Source organism: Camelus ferus, chromosome 2 (genome assembly GCF_009834535.1).
Source record: "Camelus ferus isolate YT-003-E chromosome 2, BCGSAC_Cfer_1.0, whole genome shotgun sequence".
In the NCBI taxonomy this organism is placed as follows: Eukaryota; Metazoa; Chordata; class Mammalia; order Artiodactyla; family Camelidae; genus Camelus; species Camelus ferus.
This window is the reverse complement of record NC_045697.1, coordinates 6,033,825-6,054,758: the sequence shown is the minus strand read 5'-3', so window position 1 is coordinate 6,054,758 and position 20,934 is coordinate 6,033,825. Positions and strand designations below refer to the sequence as shown.

The 20,934-nt window shown below is 47.8% G+C and overlaps 1 protein-coding gene across 1 annotated transcript in view; it reads left to right on the top strand.

Annotated features, from left to right (window-relative positions):
* The window catches only part of SLC2A9 (solute carrier family 2 member 9), a 201,561-nt gene that overhangs the window by 86,786 nt on the left and 93,841 nt on the right, over positions 1–20,934 (top strand). The window contains 3 exon segments of the mRNA XM_032496859.1: positions 4,333–4,422; positions 4,425–4,523; positions 16,040–16,149. Of these exon segments, the coding sequence (XP_032352750.1) occupies positions 4,333–4,422; positions 4,425–4,523; positions 16,040–16,149 (299 nt within the window).

Below are 20,934 nucleotides of genomic sequence, written 5' to 3'. Positions count from 1 at the left end.
CTCCCGCCTCTGGTGCTGCCGGCAGTCCTTGGCGGTCCTCTGCCTCCAGCTGCATCCCCCCAATCTCTGCCTCCATCGTCACATGACCATCTTCCCTGTGTGGGTCTGTCTCTGTGTCTCCTCTCCTTATGAGGACAAGAGTCATATTCGACTAAGGGCCTGCCTTCCTCCAGTGTGAACTCCTCTTAACTGACATCATAATTACATCTGCAAAGATCCTATTTCCAAATAAAGTCACGTTCACAGGTAGAGGTTAGGGCTTGAATATATGTTTATGAGGACACAGTTCAACCCACAGCAGGTGAGAGTGTTCTGCACCCATTGTCAGTTTAAGATAAAAGGAAGGTAAAAAAGAAGGAAGGGACAGGAGGATGTAGCGAGTACCTTCTGTAATAGTTGCGGGCTTATGGTGCTCAGGGCTCATGAAGAGCCAGTGCTGTGCTGAGAGCTCGTGAGCTGGCGTTGGATGGTGCCGCACGTCCTGGGAGGAGCCAGGCGCCTACAACAGTTCGAGGCAGTGGTTGGGAACAGGGTCATGACTTTGCCCCAGGAGACAATTGGCAGTGTCTGGAGACATTTTTGAATCTGTTCATTTCTTTATTGAGCCGTCATAGACATACAACACTGCATTAGTTTCAGGCGTACGACATAACAATCTGATAGCTGTACGTACAGGTATTCTCCGCCCTCTGAACGTCGAGTGTTCCTACGAAACCTTTCCTAAGCCGAGTGGTGCAAAGCAAAGAAAAGTTAGCTTAGGACACTTCTTGCTAATGGATGAGATGCAAAAAGTAAATCCAGACAGGGCACAGAAGCTCACAGACACGTTCAGAGCTGTGGAGACTTGATGCCGAAATGCTGAGTGTAGTTCCAGGGGAAGGAGCTTGGCGGCGCTGTTCTCCCCGTGCCGCTTGGGTGCTCAACAGCTCGCTGCAAAACACATGCCGAAGGCTAGTTTTGATTTTTGTCTTTTTTTCGTAAAAGGGAAAATCATCTTCGGATTTCTTTAGGTTGCTGAAAACAAGTATTAATGTAGGCCTTTTGTAAAAGCTGAGTGTCGTAAAGCAAATTTTCAAAAAGCGAGGGATGCCTGTATTGTACAATGATCACTGTGTTGTGAAATGGTCTGGTTAGCGTCTATCACCTCACACATTGCAGGATTTTTTTCTTGTGATAAGAACTTTTAAGAGCCTCTCTCTTAGCAATTTTCAAGTATCCAATACAGTGTTATTAACTATAGGCACTGCGCTGTATATTATGTCCCCAGGACTTACGTCTTTTATAACAAGACGTTTGTACCTTTTAACCACCTCCCCCAACTCCCCCACCCACCACCTCCTTCCTCTGGCAACCACCAGTCTGTGCTCTGTACCTATGAGCTCGGTGTGGGGTGGGGGCAGTCAGAGTCCACATGCAAGGGAGATCATACAGTATTTGTCTTTCTCTGACTTATGTCACTTAACATAATGAACGGACTCCTAAGGTCCATCCATGTTGTTGCAGATGGCAGGATTTCCTCCTTTTTAAAGGCTTAATAATATTCCGTTTTGTGTGTGTGTATATTTTCTGTATCCATTCATTCATCACAACTGAGAGGGTTCTCCTAGTGTCTAGTGGGTAGAGGGCAGGGGTGCTACTAAGCATCTTACAATGCACAGGACGGCTCCAGTGTGAGGAGTTTTCCGGCTCCAGGTGTCCTTGCTGCCAAGGTGGAGACATGCTGCTTTAAAGGAAGGGAGTGGGTTTACCAGCTGGGTTGGTTCAGCACACACGGACTTGGCACCAGTTCATCACCAGGCACCAGGAAGGGAGCCTCAGGTGCTCACAACAAGTGGAAAGGAGGTGCCAGTGATGATATGGGGAGAAAGTGCTGAGATGGGAAAGCACAGGGGACTGTGCGAGCCCTGGGCGGCCAGGGCATCGGGGAGGGAGGAGAAGTTAGCCAGGCGAGGAGAGGCAGAAGAGCATTCCCGGCAGGCGGACGGGCGTGGCTGAGTGCAGAGTGCCAAGAAAGCAGAGCATGTGTGGGAAGGAGGAGCAGGTTGCAAGTCTGAGAGAGATGTGTGCAAAGATGGAGGCAGCGGGAAGGGCCGTGGGCAGGGCCAGGGAGCCTGGACTTCCCTCTGTGCAGAATGTACCGGCCGCGTAGCCTTTTACAAGCAAACACAGTGGTGAGACTGTGCTGATGCAGCAGCGTGGAGATGAGGTTTATGGTAGGAGCTCCACAGGGCGTGAGAAGACTGGACCCGGGAGAGTGGTTAGCAGCTATTGAAATAGTTCAGGAAAAGGTATGAGGATCAGAGCGTCTTGGCACTTCCGAAGTTGGAAATAGAGCGAAACTGATTGATTATTTCTCTCTGTCAAGTAATTAGTTGTTGCAGGCTGGCTTCTCCAGGAAGCAGAGTCTGAGGAGGAGTTCAGAGTGCAGAAGTTTCACTGAGGAGTAACACCTGGGCGAGGAAAGGGCGGAAGCAGATTGAGCAGGGGAAGCATCAGAGCCCAAGTTCTCTGCAAGCCCCACCAGAGCCCTGGAGCAATGCTTGCACATTACAAGGGTCCCCACGGGCAGGAGTGACTGGGTCTCTGTGCCACCGCCCTGCTCAGGCATAGACTGGGGCCACTATGAGAACAGCACCTCCTGGGCTTCAAAGTTGAGGTGGACGCCCACGAAGCTAAGAGCTGGAGGCTGTCAGCTAACCACACTCCTCACAGCCCAGCGGCCAAGTACTTTACTGAAGGGGAGCTGAGTGGTGCCTCTCCATGTCTGCCACACCAGTCACAAAAGACACTCCATCTCATCCAGTCATGGGAACCATAGAAGAAGGGGTATGGGACAAGTGAAAACAAACTATTTTTATGAACACATATACAGCAGGAAAATTAAATAGATGCCTTAAAAGAAGAAGGAGATTAGAACTTTTAAGAGGAAGAAGAGAAATTTTTGTTTCAGGAAACTCTAAGAGCTGACCACTGATTTTAAATGAGAACTTCCTAGCAGCCAGGGTGAAAAGGGAAAAAAAAAAAAGAAGATGCTAAAGTTCTCTTTGTTTTATATGGAAAGCATATATGTCAGGGAGGAGAGAGAAATATTTTCCTGCCCTAAGAATGCGAAGATTACTTTATCACATGAATGTTGCAGTTTGAGAAATGAAATGTTGAGAAAGTCTGAGAATGTTGCATAGTGAGAAATACTATGGTTTAGTGCATGATACAGAAGCATTACTCATTCAGCTGCTTCTTCCACTCATTCTTAATAAGTGCTAGGAAACGTATTAAGTAACAGCTTACAAAAGAGACCTTCCGAAGCAGTTTTTAAGATGCTACCGGAAATAACACCGTAGAACCTTTGTGGGCTTGCTTCTTGGAGAATCTGGAGAAGTTTAACAGCTTTTTTCTTTTCCTCGTGCTACGTAAGAAGAGCACTTTTATGTGGCCTGCAGGTGCAGAGCAGTGTTTTTAGGACGATGCCCACTGTGTCTGGAAAGGACTGTCTGCAGGAGCCATCCCAGAGCCGCCTTGCCTATAGGAAGATGTACGTCGGAGTGCTGAGTATTTAAATCCACGGGCTAGAAGTGTCTGCCATGGTCTGATTGTTGTGATCTCAGGGTCCTAATCAGTCAGCCCACCTTTGCGCATATATCCATGTAGGGTTACACAATTTAAGGCTTGGTTAAAAAAAAAAAAATGACGGGTTTGCTGAGGCTGGAAAATTGCAGTGTTCAGCCTGTAAAAGGCCTGTCACATGGGTAAGCTTGAATCCTAGGAAGATTAGCTCTTTGACACGATTTCCAGCCAAGGTTTCTGTGTTTCAGGGCAGGCATGTGGCTCTGGAGGTCATTTAGTTCAATCCTCCCTCGATGTTAGAATCGGCTCCCAGGCATCCTGGCCAAGTGGTGATCTGACCTTCGTCTGGATGCCTCCAATGAGGATGAAGTATAGGCTGGGTAAACAGGAGGTGCTCAATAAATATTCATCGAGCCAGGGTTTAGTGTGTGTTACAGCAGCCACGTGAGGCACGGGGCACTGTTCATCTACCCAGTGGTGGAGATGGGATTTGAACACTGGGTGTGCTCTGCTTTGGGTTCAGGAGACCCTCGTGCTCGACTGCCTCTTTTCCCAGCCAACTCGGTGACCTTGGGCAAGACATTGCATCTCTCAGGGCCTCTGTTTTCCCACTTTTACACAAAGGCTTGGTACTTTATGGTTCAAAGGTCCCTGCCAGCTCCATCCCTGACGGGGAGTGTGTCTGGGGCCAACCATCCCTGCAGGGCCCGGCATCACACACAGCAGGCAGCCCAATCCCCGCCGATCCATGCCCATCCCTGCTGGCAGCCTTCCAGACGGTCCTGGGCCAAAAGGACACCTCCCGCGGGGCGGAGGAGGTCCTGGCGGAGAGCCACATGCAGAGGAGCATCCGCCTGGTGCCGCGCTGGAGCTGCTCAGGAGTCCCTTCGTCCGCTGGCAGGTCATCACCGTGGTCACCACCATGGCCTGCTACCAGCTCTGCTGCCTCAATGCGGTGAGCATCCCCACACCAACGGAGGAACCGGAGGGAGGGGGCTGATTTGGGGCTTGGGCCCTGGACGCCTGGGCTCCAGTCCCAGCTCTGCCACCTCCAGTGGCTCCGTGACTTTGGGGAAACACAGCCTGATCTTCAGTTTCTGTGCCTGTAAAGTGGGGTAACGTAATATTGAAAGAAATGATCCGTGCAAGGTGTTCCATGAAACAGCCAGCCCAGAACTGCCCCTTAATAAATGCCGCCTTTCATTATAATTACTTATCCCCAGAAATATTTACAAGTCATATTTCTCAATAAAATGGATATTAGGAAGTCATAGTGAGCAACACTGAGATGATCTCAATTAAAGTACTCTTGGCTGGGCTGGCTTCAGCGCACGATCTGGCCTGAGAAAATCTCAAGGCTTTAAAGGAAAAGTTTCCTGGGGCCTGAGTTGATGTGGGCAGGGAAACCAGAAGAGGGGTGTGCAGTGAGGTCCCTAACTCTTTGATGGAAACAGCCGCCCTTCTCTTCCGGGGGCTCCAGAGGGCAGACTCCAGGACTTCAAGGACTGAGGAGGCGGACTCGGATCTCTATTGTTATTGTTGGGTCTGGAAAGCAGTGGATTGCCTCCAGGGGCGGTAGGTTCCCCACTCATGAAAGTGTGCAAGCCAGCTGGCCAGCCACTTAGCAGGGAGGCTGTTGGACTGAAGCATCCACACACACATGCGCGCAAACACTGAGTCACTTATGTAGCCCAGGACACGTGTGCCTGGACCCAGAAGGAGGGAGAAGGGAACTTCTGAAGGGGCCCAGATAAAATAGCTCCTCCACGTTTATGAGCCTGGGGTCCCCCAAAAGTTGACAGGGAGGGTCTGTGGTTGTAGAGGGGTGATGACGTGAAAGGGGAGTAGCTCCTGTCTGGAGCGAGAAAGACAACAGCACAGAAAGTGACAACCACAATGTCTGCCTCGTTTCAACGACTCCTGATTCTCTTTTTGGAAACATTGAGATGAAATGAAATCATCTCGCTACTTATTCGTGTAACCTTTTCCTTGGTCTGGTTAACAGCGTGACCTTGGACTAGTCCTCTCTGTTTCCTCCTCGTTACAAGACCAAGATCGTGCTAGACAATCCACCTTCCCTGTTCTGAGAAAGCAGAGGAAGAATGTATCCGTTTCTTAAAGTTAACACTTGGAATTATAAAACCACATATGGAATCTGTATTTAATGAGACATTTCGATTGAGAACCATGACATTTCTAAACAGAATTCTCTCCTCCGCTGGGACATAATTTTCTGATTTGCACATGCTGTATAACTTTATAAATTCCACTGGGGAATATCTGTAAGCCCCACTGCATAAGCATAGACCGAAAAAAAAAAAACTCCTCCCAGAGCCAGCAGCGCTGACATCTCAGCCCCAGGAGCATTCCCCCCTCCTCACACTGACTGCTTTCCATCCCTTGTCTTACCGTCCTGAGAACATGTCACATGAGATGTACCCTTCTAACAAACGTGTACAGGCACAAGTCAGTATTGTTAACTGTAGGCACCGTACTGTGTGCATCTCTAGAGCTTGTTCATCCTGCTTAACTGAAACTTTACGTCTTGGTTAACAACACCCCTTTTCCCCTCCCCCAGCCCCTGGCAACCACCATCCAGCTCTCTGCTTCTACAAGTTTGACTATTTTAGACACACCATATAATGGGAATTGTGCAGTATTTGTCCCCTGTGACCAGCTTAGTTCATGAGGCATAAGGTCTTCCAGGTTCCGCCATGTTGTCACATGACGCAAGATTTCCTTCTCTTTTTTAAGGCTGAATAATATTCCATGATATGTATATACCACATTTTCTTTATCCATCATCCATCCATCAGTGAACGTTTAGGTTATTTCTACATCTTGGCTGTGAATAGTGCCGCGCTGAACACAGGGGTGCTAATATGTCTTCAAGATCCTGCTTTCAACTCTTTAGAATAAATACCCAGGAGGGGACTTGCTGGCTCATATGGTAGTTCTATTTTTAGCTTTTTGAAGAACCTCCGTACTGTTTTCCACGTGGCTGCGCAAGTTCACGTTCCCACCAGCAGTGCGCTAGGCTGGGCTGCCGGCTCCCCACAGCCTCACCAGCACTTACTGTTAGTAGTAGCGGAAGGCAGCAGCAGTAGCACCAGTAGTCATAGTAATACCATCCCAGCAGGTGGGAGGCCACACCTCGTGCTTGTGACCCGCATTGCTCTGATGACTGATGCTGCGGAGCCTGTTTTCACATGCCTGTTGGAGTTATGTGTGTTTTCTTTAGGGAAATGTCTATTCAAGTCCATTGCCCTTTTGCTAACAGGGCTATTTGGAGGATTTTGGGGAGAGGGAGTGGATTTTGTTGTTGTTTTATTTTTGTTTATTTTATTTGTTTGCTGTTGACATGTAGGATTTCCTTATATATTTTGCGTATTAACCCCTTACTGGATATACATGGTTTACTAATACTTTCTCCCATTCTAGGTTGCATTTGCACTCTGTTGATGATTTCCTTTGCTGTGCAAAAGCTTTCTGTTTGATATAGTCCCACCTGTCTAATTTTGCTTTTGGTGTCATACCCAAAAAATCATTGCCAAGACCAGCGTTATGAAGTTTTCCCCCTGTATTTTCTTCTAGAGGTTTTACTGCTCCAGGTGTTATGTTTAAGTCTTTAATCCATTTTGAAAGAAGACAGGGGTCCAATTTCACTCTGTTGTGTTTGGATGTCCAGTTCTTCCACTGCTGTTTGTCAAAAAGACTATCCTTTCCTTATTGAATATTCTTGGCACCCTTGTCAGTGACCGAGTGACCATATATGCATGGGTTATTTCTGGGCTCTCTCTTCTGTTCCATTGGCCTATCTGTCTGCCTTTATGCCAGCGCCATACTGTTTTAATTACTGTGGCTTTGCAGTATATTTGAAATCAGGAAGTGTGATGCCTCTAGTTTTTCTTTTCTCAAGATTGGTTTGGTCTTCATGGTCTTCTGTGGTTCCATATAAATTGTAGGATTTTTTTTCTATTTGTATAAAGCATGCCATTGGGATTTTTATAGGGATTGCATTGAATGTGTAGATTACTTTGGGTAGTATGGACCTTAAATATATTGTCTTCTAATACATGAACATGGGACATCTTTCCATTTATTTTTGTCTTTAATTTCTTTCATCAGTGTTTTGTAGTTTTGGTGTAAAAGTCTTTCACCTGGATAGTTAACTTTATTCCCAAGTATTTTATTATTTTTGATATTATTGAAAATAAGATTGTTTTCTTAATTTCCTTTTTGGATGATTTATTGTTAGTACATAGAAATGCAACTGATTTTTGTATGTTGATGTTGTATCCTGAAACTTCACTGAATGTCTTTATTAGTTCTTACATTCTGTGTGTGTGTGTGTGTGTGTGTGTGTGTGTGTGTGTATGTGGTGGGGGTGTCTTAAGGTCTTCTACCTATAAGAGCATATTATTTGCAAAGAGTGCTAACTTTACTGTTCCTTTCTGATTTGGATGTCTTTTCTTTCTTTTTCTTGCCTGATCGCTCTGGCTAGGACTTCTAAAAATGGCAAGAGTGGGCATTCTTGCCTTGTTCCTGACCTTAGAGGGAAAGCTTTCAGTTTTTCACTGTTGAGTGTGATGTGAGCTTATCATGTATGCCCTTTATTACACTGAGGCAATTTCCTTCTATCCTTAGTTTGTTGACGATTGTTTTTAATCTTTAAGTCAGGAGTAATACTTTCAGCTCGGCATGGCACTTGACATGGCATAGAGTAAAGCCCTTAGGACCAAGATCTGGAGACCTGGCTTTCTGTCTCACTGCGACCACAAACCTGCACTTGAAAACGGGGTCAGTTACTTTCCCTCACCCAGCCTCTGTCTGTTCAGCTATGATAATAATCAAGTGCACGCTTATTTAGCGCTTCATATGAGCCAAGAGCTGCCTCCACCGTGGCCCTGTGAGCTCGGCACCACTGATAGGCACAGAGACATTGAGAGGCTTTCCCTAGGTCACACAGCTAGGAAAGGTCGAAAGGGGATTCTAGCCCCAGCCATTTGGCCACAAGATCTGGGTGCTTAAGCTCTGAGCAGGGTGGGTCTCCAGGGACCCCCTCAGAGCATCCTCATTTGTGTCACTGGGCTGAGTTCCCCAGGTCACCCTGAGACAGCCAAGGGGACAAATCTTACTTCCATCTTACATACAAAAGGACAAACACTGGTTAGCAGCAAATCCCAGCATCAGAGCCCAGTTGTGCTGTGCTGCAGTCCACGCCCCCTCCCTGCCCCCGCTACCTTTTAATCCAAATGATTCATGAGACCGAAGAAAAGCACTATCTTTCACAGATGAAAAACTTGAAATGCCCTTTAAAACTTGCTTTGTCACCTTAGTTTTAGCAGAAATTATTGTGGGACATAGCCTGGGGTTAAGGCAGTTGTAAATACTGCTCGGCATCTCCATTCATCATCTTATTCTGGCCCCAGGTGTCCTGCAGGGTAGGTGGTATCGTCCGCCTTTTCTAGATAAAGAAACTGGCTTACAGAGGGCCAAGGACTTGCTCAAGGTCACAGTGGGCAGTGCCACTGCTGTCAGACTCACATGTCCTGGCACCAGGTGCCCTGCCAGATTGGCCCATCTCTAAGACCATCTATCTTGTACTGAATCAGCGCTTCTCAGCCTTGGCACTATGAACACTTGGGGCTAGAAAAATATATTGTCGTGGGAGCTGTCCTATGCACTGTAGGATGTTTTGCAGCTTACCTGGCCTCTAGCCACTAGAAGACACTAAATATAACAACCAAAATGTCTCCAGACATTATCAAATGTCAGCTGGGGTCAAAATTGCCCCCAGTTGAGAACTGCTATATTAAACACGCCTTATATCTTGTTCAGAACATTTTTGCCTTAAGAGTCGATGAATGGCTTTCGCACACTTTAGAAAGTTGGATTTAACAACATTGAGTTATTTCTCAATTCCTTTTCAGTGTCGGATTGTTTTTCCCCCTTCTTCTCACAATAGCTTTCAAATTCTCTTCTCTAAAATTAGACCTGTCACTTAAAATTGCTTATTTTATGCAGCTGCCTTCCTCCTGAGCAATTTGTCCTTTGCATAAAAACCAGACTTTGTGCAAATGTTGTCTCTCCTAGGCTGCTTCCTCATCCTAACCATCCTCAAGGATGGAGGCCCCTCTCATGGTCCCTGGGTCTCCAGCAGCTCCTGACACAGGGCAGGCGCCGGAATGTTTGGGGCAGAAAGGAGTAGGAGGTGAGAATAGGGGGCAGGGAGGGCGCTGTTTCTACCAAGTCCCTGGGTTGAAAACTGGACCAACTGCCAAAACTGATGCAAGGAAGCCCTAGTTTCCTTGAACCTTCTTGAATCTTCTGGAATGTCAAGGATGATGGTGGTACTCTCATCTACCACGGGACGCCCTTCCTTCTTCTGCAGTCCTTCCCTCTTGAACAAAGGAGGCCAATCATACCAACTTCTCCGGACCTCAGCTTCCTGTTATGAAAAACAGAGATGTGGGGAAGGCATAGCTCAGTGGTAGAGCACGTGCTTAGCATGCAGATCCTGGGTTCAATCCCCAGTGCCTCCATTTAAATAAAATAAATAAATAAAACCTAATTACTGCCCCGCCAAATTTAAAAAAGAAAGAAAGAAAGAAAGAAAAACAGGGATGATCATACTCCTTTTTCAGTAGAGCTGCCATGAGCTTGTGCCATCTGGGCTTGTGTACGTGGACCATCTCAGATGGTAACTTCTGAGCTTCTGTGAGGTCTCCCTTCCTCCCGGCTGCTCTCAGCAAGCCTGTTCCTAGCATTGTTTTCTTCTCCCTCGATGCCACACGCTTTCAAACTTTACTGCTTCCGATAGGCACCTTGGCTGGGAAAGATGATAGCCAAGCTTGTCAAAGATAGTTGTAAACCAAGAGTGGAGACGCTCAGAGCGCAGGCTGAGCACAAGCCGCAGGGGCCTGGTGACCCCATTCTAGACACTCGGAGGCCTTTTACTGCTGCCATGTTTGTTCACTCAGTGGGGGTCCAAGCATCACGTTCCCACGGAGCTGGTGTGGTCCTCGAACTCTTTACCTCCTCCTGGACTAGATCTGGGAGGGCGAGGATGTGTGTGGTGATCCCTGCTGTAACCCCCGTGCCTAGCAGAGCACCAGACATCCTGCATTTTCTGTAAACAATCAATCAAACGGAAAAGGAACAAGGCTGGCAGAAGGGAGGGAGTGTGGGAGACAGGAAAGCCTCAGGTAGGTTTGTAGTGAAAATATGGCACCTTCCCCCTTGGCCAGCCTGGAACCATATGAGGGTCCATCTCCTTTGTCTAAGGATCACTGGGAATTCTGAAGCCTAAATCATGTTCTGCACAAAACTTCTCATCAGAAGTTCAGAAGCACTATAAATAGCATTCATTTTGAATTTCCTTCCCAAATAGCTTCCTGACCCAAATTAGGAGAATCAAATGTTTTGTTACCCTAATAACTGAGACCATCTCACTGAATGAACTTGCTCTGTCCCCATGAGTGGAGAGAATGCTAAAATGGGGAGCCTCTGTGTGGCCACCGTAGCGTGTGGTTAAAAGCAGAAGTCCTGGAGGCCACTGTCTATGTTCAACTCCCAGCATTGAACTTTCGGTTTAGAGGACAAGTTGCATAACTGCTCCTTGCCTCAGTTTCCCCAGCTGTAAAGGGGAAATGGTTGTGAAGTCAGAGAAAGGATGTGTATAAATCCCTCACCACAGGGCCAGCTGCATAGTTGGTACCAAATAATCCTATTACTAGGCATAAGACAAAGGCAGTATCTTGTTTTAGGAGCCCTGCCCTGAGACCACCGGATGCCTGGTTCCAGCCCACCTCCTACGACCTCCTAGCTGTGTAACCCTGGGGAACATTTAACTATTTGATCTCAATCCCTGACATGAAAAATGGGGACATGACTCAAAGGAGACGAGAAAGGTGGTTCCAGCTGGATAAGGGCTGGCAGGGTGAGGTAATGTCCTTATGTAAGAGGAAGGGCAAGACCAGGTAACTCAACCACTTAGAAAATCTTTTAAAAGCTAGAATTTTCTGGCCAGTATTAACATTTGATTCCTTACTTTGTATCTTTCTATATTTTCATGGAGAAAAAGAGGGGCAGAGAAGGGAGCTACCCTTCACTGAGCACAGAGAGCCGGGCGCTACGGATGCCTCATATGACTTAGTGCTCACAGCACTTGAAGGATGCAAAGCGGGGCCGGGAGGCTGAGGCCCCGCCACATTCACTCCGCTGGTAGCTACTGCTGGGAATCAAGCCAGCGTGTCCACTCACGGCCTCCCCTGTTTCCAAAGTTCATGAGGAAGGGACTTCCAATTTTAAGTTGCCCTGACCCTGGAGTTCAGCCCCTCTGGGGGCTCAGTCACAGGCCCGCTTGCCCTGGAGGAGGCCTGCAATGGTTTGTGGGTCCTGTTTTGCAAACAGGAGGTAGGCTGCCGAGGCCAGGCCTCAGCTGGCCTCACGGAGAGCGGCAGGGACAACCAGCCCAGTCCTCCACCTCCACTGTCAGGCTGAATCAAGGCCTGATGAGAGTGAGGAGTGACTTTGGCGCAGGGCTCTGGATGAAGCAGCTCTGCCAGGGAACAGGGTCCGGGCTTTCAGGGACTGTCAGAAAGTGAAGCCCCTGCCTAGTGGAGGAGGGCTTGCTTTTCTCTGCTGCAGCCCCGTTATCCTTTCCCATGATGCACTCTGTTCCCTCCCGGCCCGTAGTTATCCTTTCCCGTGGTGCAGTCAAGGCCACGGGTATATACAGGAGTCGGGGAGTAACAGTGGCTAGAGGAGAATCTCAAGTCAGTAAGCTGGGCTCAGAGCCCAGCACAGCCCGCGCAGCGGGAAGAACGCGGTGCGGGAAGCAAACAGGCCTGGGTGTCAGCCCTGTTCTTGCATTCTGCGCTGTGTGTAGTCTCTCTGATCCTCAGGCAACATGCTTCCCACGCTGTTGAGAGGTGAAAATGATTATGCGTGCTGCACTTTGTCTCTAGAACACATGTGCTGAGTTAAGAACGAGGGCTTAGGGCATTAGAGGAAAGGAGTCAAGGAGTCAAGGAGCCCAAATCCTTTCCATGTGCCCCCCTCCCACCGGCCCCTGTAAAGTCCCTCGAAGGTCCGTCCCATGGGGAGGAGGCCCGGCTGAGGCAGGTGCGGAGTGCATCCTCCCTCGGTGTGCCCACGACTGTCCCACGTTCTCCTTTGCCAAGGAGCAGTCACATCTCGACAGAGACAGGAATCCTCCGGAACCATACCCACTATTTGTTATGCATCAATTAGAGAAAAGATGCTTCACTTCATCATTTAAAAAACTTTCATAACAACCCTGAAAGACAGAGCATGATTACCTTCTTTCAGAGACAGAGATTCAGAGACATGAAATCACTTGCCTCCAGACCCACAGGTCAAGAGAGGCAGCGCTGGGACTGAAATCCCAGCTTGCGGGCCTCCCAGAATTGCTGCTCCATCCGCTCCAGGGTCTGCCTCAGTAGGCAGAGACTGTCAGGCGGCCAGAAAGAGCACGATCTTGTTGGGATGAGGTCAACACAAATCATAGTCTACAGGAGGGTCCACTTCAAGACACGCTCCCCACTCCTTGGGGACTTGACTCCATGTTGTATGATGCCCTCAAACTGCCCGATCAAATAAGCCTCAGTGGGAGCAGAGGCAGTTACCTTCCTGCTCTGTAAGATGATGCAGGGAGAGAGGGGAGAGGGACTCGTGGGACCAGCAGAATGAGACCGGCAGCTTCTGTGACATGCAGGCCTTCCCCCGGGGACAGGGCCAGTTCACCAGGTCCTCCCTGCAGGCCCCGGATGGGAAAGAGGGTCCAAAGGGCCAGTTTCTGCCTATCGATGCAGAAATGCATTAAGTGCAATATGAGTGGAGATCCACTTATAACTGTCCCTCTGAGCACGTGGTGTTATGCTCAGTGACTCTCCTTGCTAGCATTTAAACCCAGGGAAGCAGGGAAGAAAGGGGCCCGGAGAGGGGATGAGGAGCAGGAAGGAGCACTGCGTGGGAGGACAGCACGTAGCTTGCACAGAGAACCCATATCGCAGGGACCAGAGGCTGAAAGCCCCTAGAAGATGAAAAAGTCAGGGTGTGGGGTTCAGAGCCCAGGCTGAGAATAACACAAATGTCAGGCCCCCTGTGTGTGGGGTGAAAAGGGCCACAGAGACTGTTGGCTGTTGAAAATCAACAAATGTGGGCAAAGATTAAGAAAGGCATTTAAACTCCTCTGATCTGACCCTGAAGATGTGCTGGGGACCACAGCTACCTTCAAAAGTAGAGGAGGTCATCTAAGCAAATTCAGTAGAGATTGAGGCTTTGGGGAATAATTATAGCTTCTGTCACAGCCCTGAGAGCCATAGTAATAAACGGATTTATCAGGAACTACTTCTGCACTCTATGGATGTGACAGCAAAGATAGAGACTAAAATTCTAATTGATCAGCTCACGCAAGTGACAGGCAGACACAAGCAGGAGGGTCTTTATTTACGTGAACATTAAAACCCATTTTTGCCACCAGATGCATCAGTGCCCACAAGCTCAGAGAAATTTGTGCAGTGGTTTTTACTGAAGTCTTCAGGTGTGCCTATAATTTTAGGAAGGATTACTAATTCACTCAAAAACAAACTGGAAAAAAAATGCACAGCACGGGAGCTGTGAGTTCAGTCTGACGGGGACTTACTGAGGACTATAGCCTGGGAGACAGCCTCTCAGATACCTCTGAGGAACTGCTCCAAAGAGGGAGCAGGGGAGGTCAGTATCTATGCGATTTTGGTGAATGAGGCACGTGCAATCAAACACATCTCCATAGGAGGTTGCTGCTAGTCACAAGGACAGATGTATCTGTTAATGGTTTTAGTGCTTTTCTAGATATGAGAAGATGCAAGAAATTGAGTTCATAAAATCTCTTGAAAACATCTTAACTGTCTGAAGGACTGTTCTTCCAGTTTTTCCCAGAGTGCAGAGGGCCTCATTCCTGACCTCCGCCCTGAGCTCCTTTCAGGGTCTGTTAAAGGTCAGTGACTGCAGTGGCTAATGACCTTGTGTGGATGGCGAGTGATCTTAGTTGGCAGAACTGTCTGTAGATATGAGTAGGTCCTAAATTATATCTTCTCCCCTAGTGTGTGAAAAAGTTTTGCCAAACAAAGTCTGGTAAAAAGACAAATCTGTAGAAACATGAGCTTTCTCCAAAAACAAAGAGCCAAATGCAGAGAGCATGCTCAGTAGAGTCGAGCCTGACGAGTCACAAGCAATAAGCTCTGATGTTTCTGCTTAACGATGATCAGTTTACAGGTGTTTCCAAGGCCCTTCGAGGAAGCAGGTGTCCTCATCAGATTTCACGTATCAGGATGGCATGATTTTCTGTCATTCAGCAAACTCTTGCTTTTCAATGAAATGGCTGGGGTTGGGAGAACACAGATGATTTCTGTCTAGCTTTCTGATCCAAAACTTGAAGTAAATAACGAACAGTGACAATCCTTCCCCAATTCCTGACATCTCCCAGGAAGGGTGTGACTATCCTCTTTTGATCTCGGAGGAGAAGGAATCTCAGTGGGGCAGAGAGAATTACCTGAGGTCACACAGGTAATTCAAGATGGAGCCAGGTCTCCAAACTTCAAATCAGTGATTGTCTGATGCCCTGTGAGCATAAACAATATAGGCCTTCTCTCACATGAAGGAAATTGGGAGGGCTGGCACAGCAGCCCTAGGACCACATACTCTGGTTTGCTGAGGGGAGGCCCGATTTATGCCTGCTGTCCTGGAATAATTATTTACACTCTCCAAAGTACCCAGGTTTGGGTAATGAATTATAAAATCACTCTAGTGAATAAGGACAGAGGTTCCTTCTAACTTCCTGCTCCAGCATCTGAACAGGTGGCTTCCATCTCATAAGGGTTCTATATATAGTTATGCAGCTTGTGTGTTGCACAACTCTCAGGAGCTTCATTCACATTGTACCCATTACAGATTTATTATGACAATTTTTCCGATGGATGACAGTAAAGTGTCTTTGGATCAGGGACCATTTCTAATTCTCACAAAGTTACTGTGAAAACTAAAAGCAATGCTGTCCTGAGGTCACCTAGTGTCCCAACAGGGCTGCTGAAGCTCCAGCCATCACATTCACCATCCTGACAGCAGAAAGGCAGAAGAGCAAAAATGGGATCACAACTCCTTGAAGAAAATCTCCTTTTAAGGAGGATTACTAGAAGCCCCACCAACATTTCTGTTCATATCTCATTGCCACACTTAGCTGAGCACATGTTGCTCCTAGTAACATAGGAGTTCGGTTAGTGATGGAGAGGCGGAAATGTGGGAGAAGGCAGAAAATAAGTGATTGGCTACACCGCATACCTCCACCTTGTGACTCTGGATTTAGTAGCAAATCTCAGAGACTACCAAGTACCTGAATTTAATTTGGGAAATACATACCTCTCACTGACTTTCCTGCCTTCTTTTTTCTTTTTTTTTTCCTGCTCTAAAGATTGGTTCTACACCAACAGTATCTTTGGAAATGCTGGAATCCCTCCAGAAAAGATCCCCTACATCACCTTGAGCACAGGTGGCATCGAGATTTTGGCTTCCATCTTCTCTGTAAGTAAATTGAGGGTTATTCTTGAGAACATCATGCGGGGCTGGGGGGATGGTAAACAGCGCTGTGGGGACCCCCTGGTAACAAACTGACATGCCTTTAAGAGAGCATACCCTTTGTCACTCCACAGATGTCTGAATTTGGGGAGTTTATCATGCAGTTTATCACTGACATTTCGCCCATCTAAAGAGTATTCTTGTCTACATTTTGTTTCCCTGTTGTCTCCCTGTTAATAAATAGCTTCTTTCTTTGAATGACACATTATGATGAGCACTGAGTGGAGAGAGCCATGTCTCCCTGGGAGTCCAGATCAGAGTCCAGGGGAGCCTAAGTTTAAAACCATTAGCTGACTTTAAACCATGACTGTCCCAAACATGTGGGAGTTTTCAAGGCAAAGGAAAGGAGAAAGGATACTTTTATAATAAGCAACAGTGTCCAGAAGAAGAGGGGCACAGATCTCATCACTCCTTCTCAACCTCCAATGTATAGAGTAAACATTGGGGGAAAATGAATCTTTAGAGATTTCTGAATCTAGCAGAAATTGCAGAGGTTTTGCAATCAGACCGAATGAAATTTGAGTCCTGGCTCTGAAACTTACTGTCTTTGTGATGTCACAACGCACTCAACCTCTCTGATCTTCAGTTTCCCCCTTTAGGAGCTACTTCTGTCTCTTCAACCTTGACTTTGATGACCTTATTTCTACTCTTGCTTACTGATTTACACTGACAAGATTGATGCCAGTGCAACAGGCAGAGGTTTCCAACTGTATTTCTGGCGCATTTTCAAAAGAACACTTTATTTTGCCCCTTGCTTTTAATGGGGCATTCTAACAAGATGCTTTTAAAAGTGGATGTTATAAAAGTGTTGAGGACTGATGTTCCATCTCCTTCCCCTTCCACTGGCAGTCTTTTTGTTAGAGAGAAAGTATCTTGATATTTCACAATCTGTAAGTTTCCCAGAGTTCTTGTCTCACATTATAGACCCCAACCAATTGTCATTAATTTTCACATCGATCAGCAGGAGAGCACAGTCAGCCTGGAATGAAAGTGATGGGAAAATTACAGGGTTTGTTTTGGGGGTTTTTTTGGTAAAGTATTTTGTTGTTATAAGAAATCAGCATGAGCTCATTAGGATAAATTTGTAAAATACAGAAAATAGAAGCAAAGGATCCATCACCTGTGATCATACCACCCAAGTAAGTTGGGCAAACTCTCCCCTGGTGCTCTCTGTACATAGATGACTGTGCTGACCTTACTCAGTATAATCCTATCTATAGACTAATTTTAATTCTGCTTTTGTCCACATAAACTTATGTCAGAATGACTTTCCATTTTATTATTTATTGTTTGAGTAAATTTTTAATTGAAGTATAACACATGTACAGAAAAGCAGGTAGAGCATCATCCCCTCTGAGTTAACACCAGTTGTGAGAGCGTATCATTCTCCAAAAAGAAGCTATGCAGCAATTTCCGTGACCGTTGTCTGTGGGGCAGGGTTCTTGAGTGTCTCTACTCGGAGCCCAGACGACAGAGCCACACTGCCTGGAATCCCAGATTTATCCCCTTTGAACTGCGTGACCCCAGGAAGTTATTCAACAGCTCTGTGACTCGATTCGCCTTTTCTGTAATGACACCATCCCTGCCTCATAGGGACGGAGTGAGAATTAAACAAGTGGACACATGGCACGTGATGTGACTCAGGGAGGGGTAGCTCTTCTTGTTCTGTTTAGGTAGGGTCCCACTATTTGTCTTTTTTAATAAGGCTATGGTGGATATCCTCCAGGAGAGCAGGACTTTACAGGGACTCTCGCAGTCTTTCTGCAGTTGCGGAAACCAAGACCAGAAGAAACGACTTACCCGGGATCACACAGCCAACAGGTCAGAACCTGAGGGAGTGGGTAGCACTCACATCTAGGACCCTATTGCTCCCCAAGACCCTGAGACTTTATGTGGGATCTCACGAATGTGCACATCATTCCTGAAGGTCTGGTTACTGCCCCCATTTGAAAGGGGACCGAACAGAGGGAGTGGTGATGCTTGCAACCTCAGTCCCTCTAATTCCAGAAGCCCCTCCTTCTGGTCCCCATGCTCTAGCTGGCCGATCACCCTCATTAAAAGCTGACAATGTTTGATGAAGTACCTCTTGCAAGGACTAATCCCAGGAAGGAGGTAAATGACTTCACCCTCCTGGGAGAGAAAGAGGGGACCTTTCTCAAATCAGAACAGGGAGTCACAGCCTCTGGAGAGTCTGCCCGCTGCTCTCCTCAAGTTTGGATCATGACGGGCCATGGTCATTTGGATTATGTGCATTTTAGAGGCATGGGCACCCCCGTGTGGGCCCAGAATGGGAATGACAGCTTCATAGTTCTGGTGGTGGATTCATCCATCCACGCATTCACCCATGCCAGGCAGCTATGGGGCACCCATATCATGTTCCTGCTGGGAGGTCACTAGTGAAGTTATCGTGATCTAAGGAAAAGGACCCAGAAACAGATGTGTGCCGTGTGTGGGATGGGTTCTCCTGTGAGGGGATCCAAGAGGTCTTCCTGGAGGAGGGGCCCAGGAGGCTGAGTGCTGAAGGGCCAGCGGGAGTTAGCCAGGTGGAGGGCAGCCTGCCCGTGGCCCTGTGTGCAGCCCCCAGTGTGTGCTCCCTCCTAGTTTACCTTCTTAAGGAGCTGAAAATGCAGAACTGTCCATTGAAAACAGTTGTAGAAATAGTAGCATTTACTCCAATCCCTGGAAAACCATGAGGTTAAATTCAGCACGAGGCTGGGAGTCTGGGATGGAACAATGTTCTGGCAGAGAGACAGTTCAGGCTTTAGTGCCTGGTGGCTCTGAATTCAAATCCTAATCATCCTTTTACCAACTGTGGTTTTGGGAAAAGTGCCCAACATCTCTGAAATGATTTGTTCATCTTTAAAATGGATACCTAACCACGTCCACCTGTGGGAGGCAGAATACTGCCCAAATGTCCATGTCCTAATTGCTAGGAAAAGAATATGTTACTTGACAGGGCAAAAGAGGCTTTGCGGGCATGATTGAGTTAACGGTTGGGGGATGGGGAGGTCATCCTGGATTGTCTGGGTGGGTTCGATAGAATTGCAAGGGCCCTTACGAGAGAGGCAGGAGGGTCCGTCAGAGAAGGAGATGTGAAGCCCAAAGCAGAGGTGGTGCAGCTGTTGGCTCTGATGATGGAGGGCCAGGCCGCAAGCCAAGGAGTGAGGGCAGCCGTGAGAAGCCGGAAAAGGCGGGGGACAGGTCCTCCCTGAGAGCCTCCCGGAGGGACAGAGCCCTGCCAGCAACCGATCTTTGCTCCACGAGACCTGGTTCAGACTTGTGACCTCGGGAACTGTGAGAGAATAAATGTAGGTTCCAAAAAGCCACAAAGTTGGTGGTAACTTGTTACAGCAGCCACAGGAAACGGATGCACAAGCTTCCAGAACACGTCATGGAAACGAAACTCAGAGCACGTGGAGGCCCGCTGGACGGTCCTGGCGGGGTCGAGATTCAGGGCATCCCTTGACCCTTCCAAAGCCTGTGTGACCTTGTTTCCAAATGTCTGCGTGCTGTTTCATCCAGCCCCAGGGGGAAATGGCCTGCCTGAAAGGACTTTCCAAGTTTTTTTTCTTCTTCTTGAGATTTTGACATTCTCTTCAAATGGCTCCAGGACCTGATAACACAGAGAAAGACATTTTTGTTCTTTTGATCTGCAATTAATTTTGGCTCCTGGCTTCGCTCATCAGCGGGGGCAGCTGTAAATAATTGCCGCCTTGCAGAAACAGCTGGTTTTCCAAATAGCTTCTCAAGGTGCAGCATTGGGTCTCTGATGAGTGAGCATCCGCAGAGTGTCGCTCAGGGCGCAGGACCCAAGGGTCCACTGCCACGTGAGGCGGCAGCTGGTGAGGCACAAGGCTCATTCCATTGAGAAGCAGGGAGGCTGTCCTCTTTTAAATCAGGGGAGACGGAATTCACATGTCACTCTTACTCTTTAGTCATGGCAGGAAATTTCTGCCATCGTCTGAAACAGACTACACCATAGAGACTAAGTAAAACAAACAAATTAACAAACAAACAAAAACTACTGGTTTCCACCAGTCACTCGGCTTCCCAACAAATTCCACGATTTCACCATCAAAACCTCCCGTGTTCCCTGCTGCATCCCTGGCCACTGGATCCAGCGCACGCTGGAGGAGAGAGCAGGTGGAGGGGATGATGCAGAACGGCGAGGTGCCCTTGTTGCCGCAAAACCAGCCTCTGTAACCCCAGAAGACGACTGAGACTCGGGGGCAGAGTTTTGGGAGAATCCAGAAAGAGCAGAACTTTGCTGCTTTGCCAGGGGAAGGGGAGTCATACCAGGCTCATGCCTTAGGGGCTGTGAATCCATCTTGGGGTGGGGTCTTGAGGTATTTACAGAAAAACTGAACGGAACAGAAAAGGTGGTAACAGTCAGGGCGCTTTGCAGGGTGCTGCTGCAATCCTCTCAGCCTCGGTAAATCTTCCTGGCGTCAGGAGGAACTCCAGCGGGTCTGTCTGTCCTTCTGCGATTATAGCCTGTTACCTCCTTCCTGGAGCTTAGCCTCTGCGTTAAAGCTAGTAATGAATCAGCAAGCAGTTTTAGCCTCAGGGAAGCAAGTTTGTCTGTCTCCTGCTCCTTCACCGCGGCGCTGCGCTCACCAGCTGGGTGCCCTTGGGCCAGTTATTCAGCCTCTCTGAGCCCCTGTTTTCTCTTAGGGGACGTGGAGTAAGAGCAAATCTCTCCCTCAGCAGGTACTATCACGAGAATCCTAC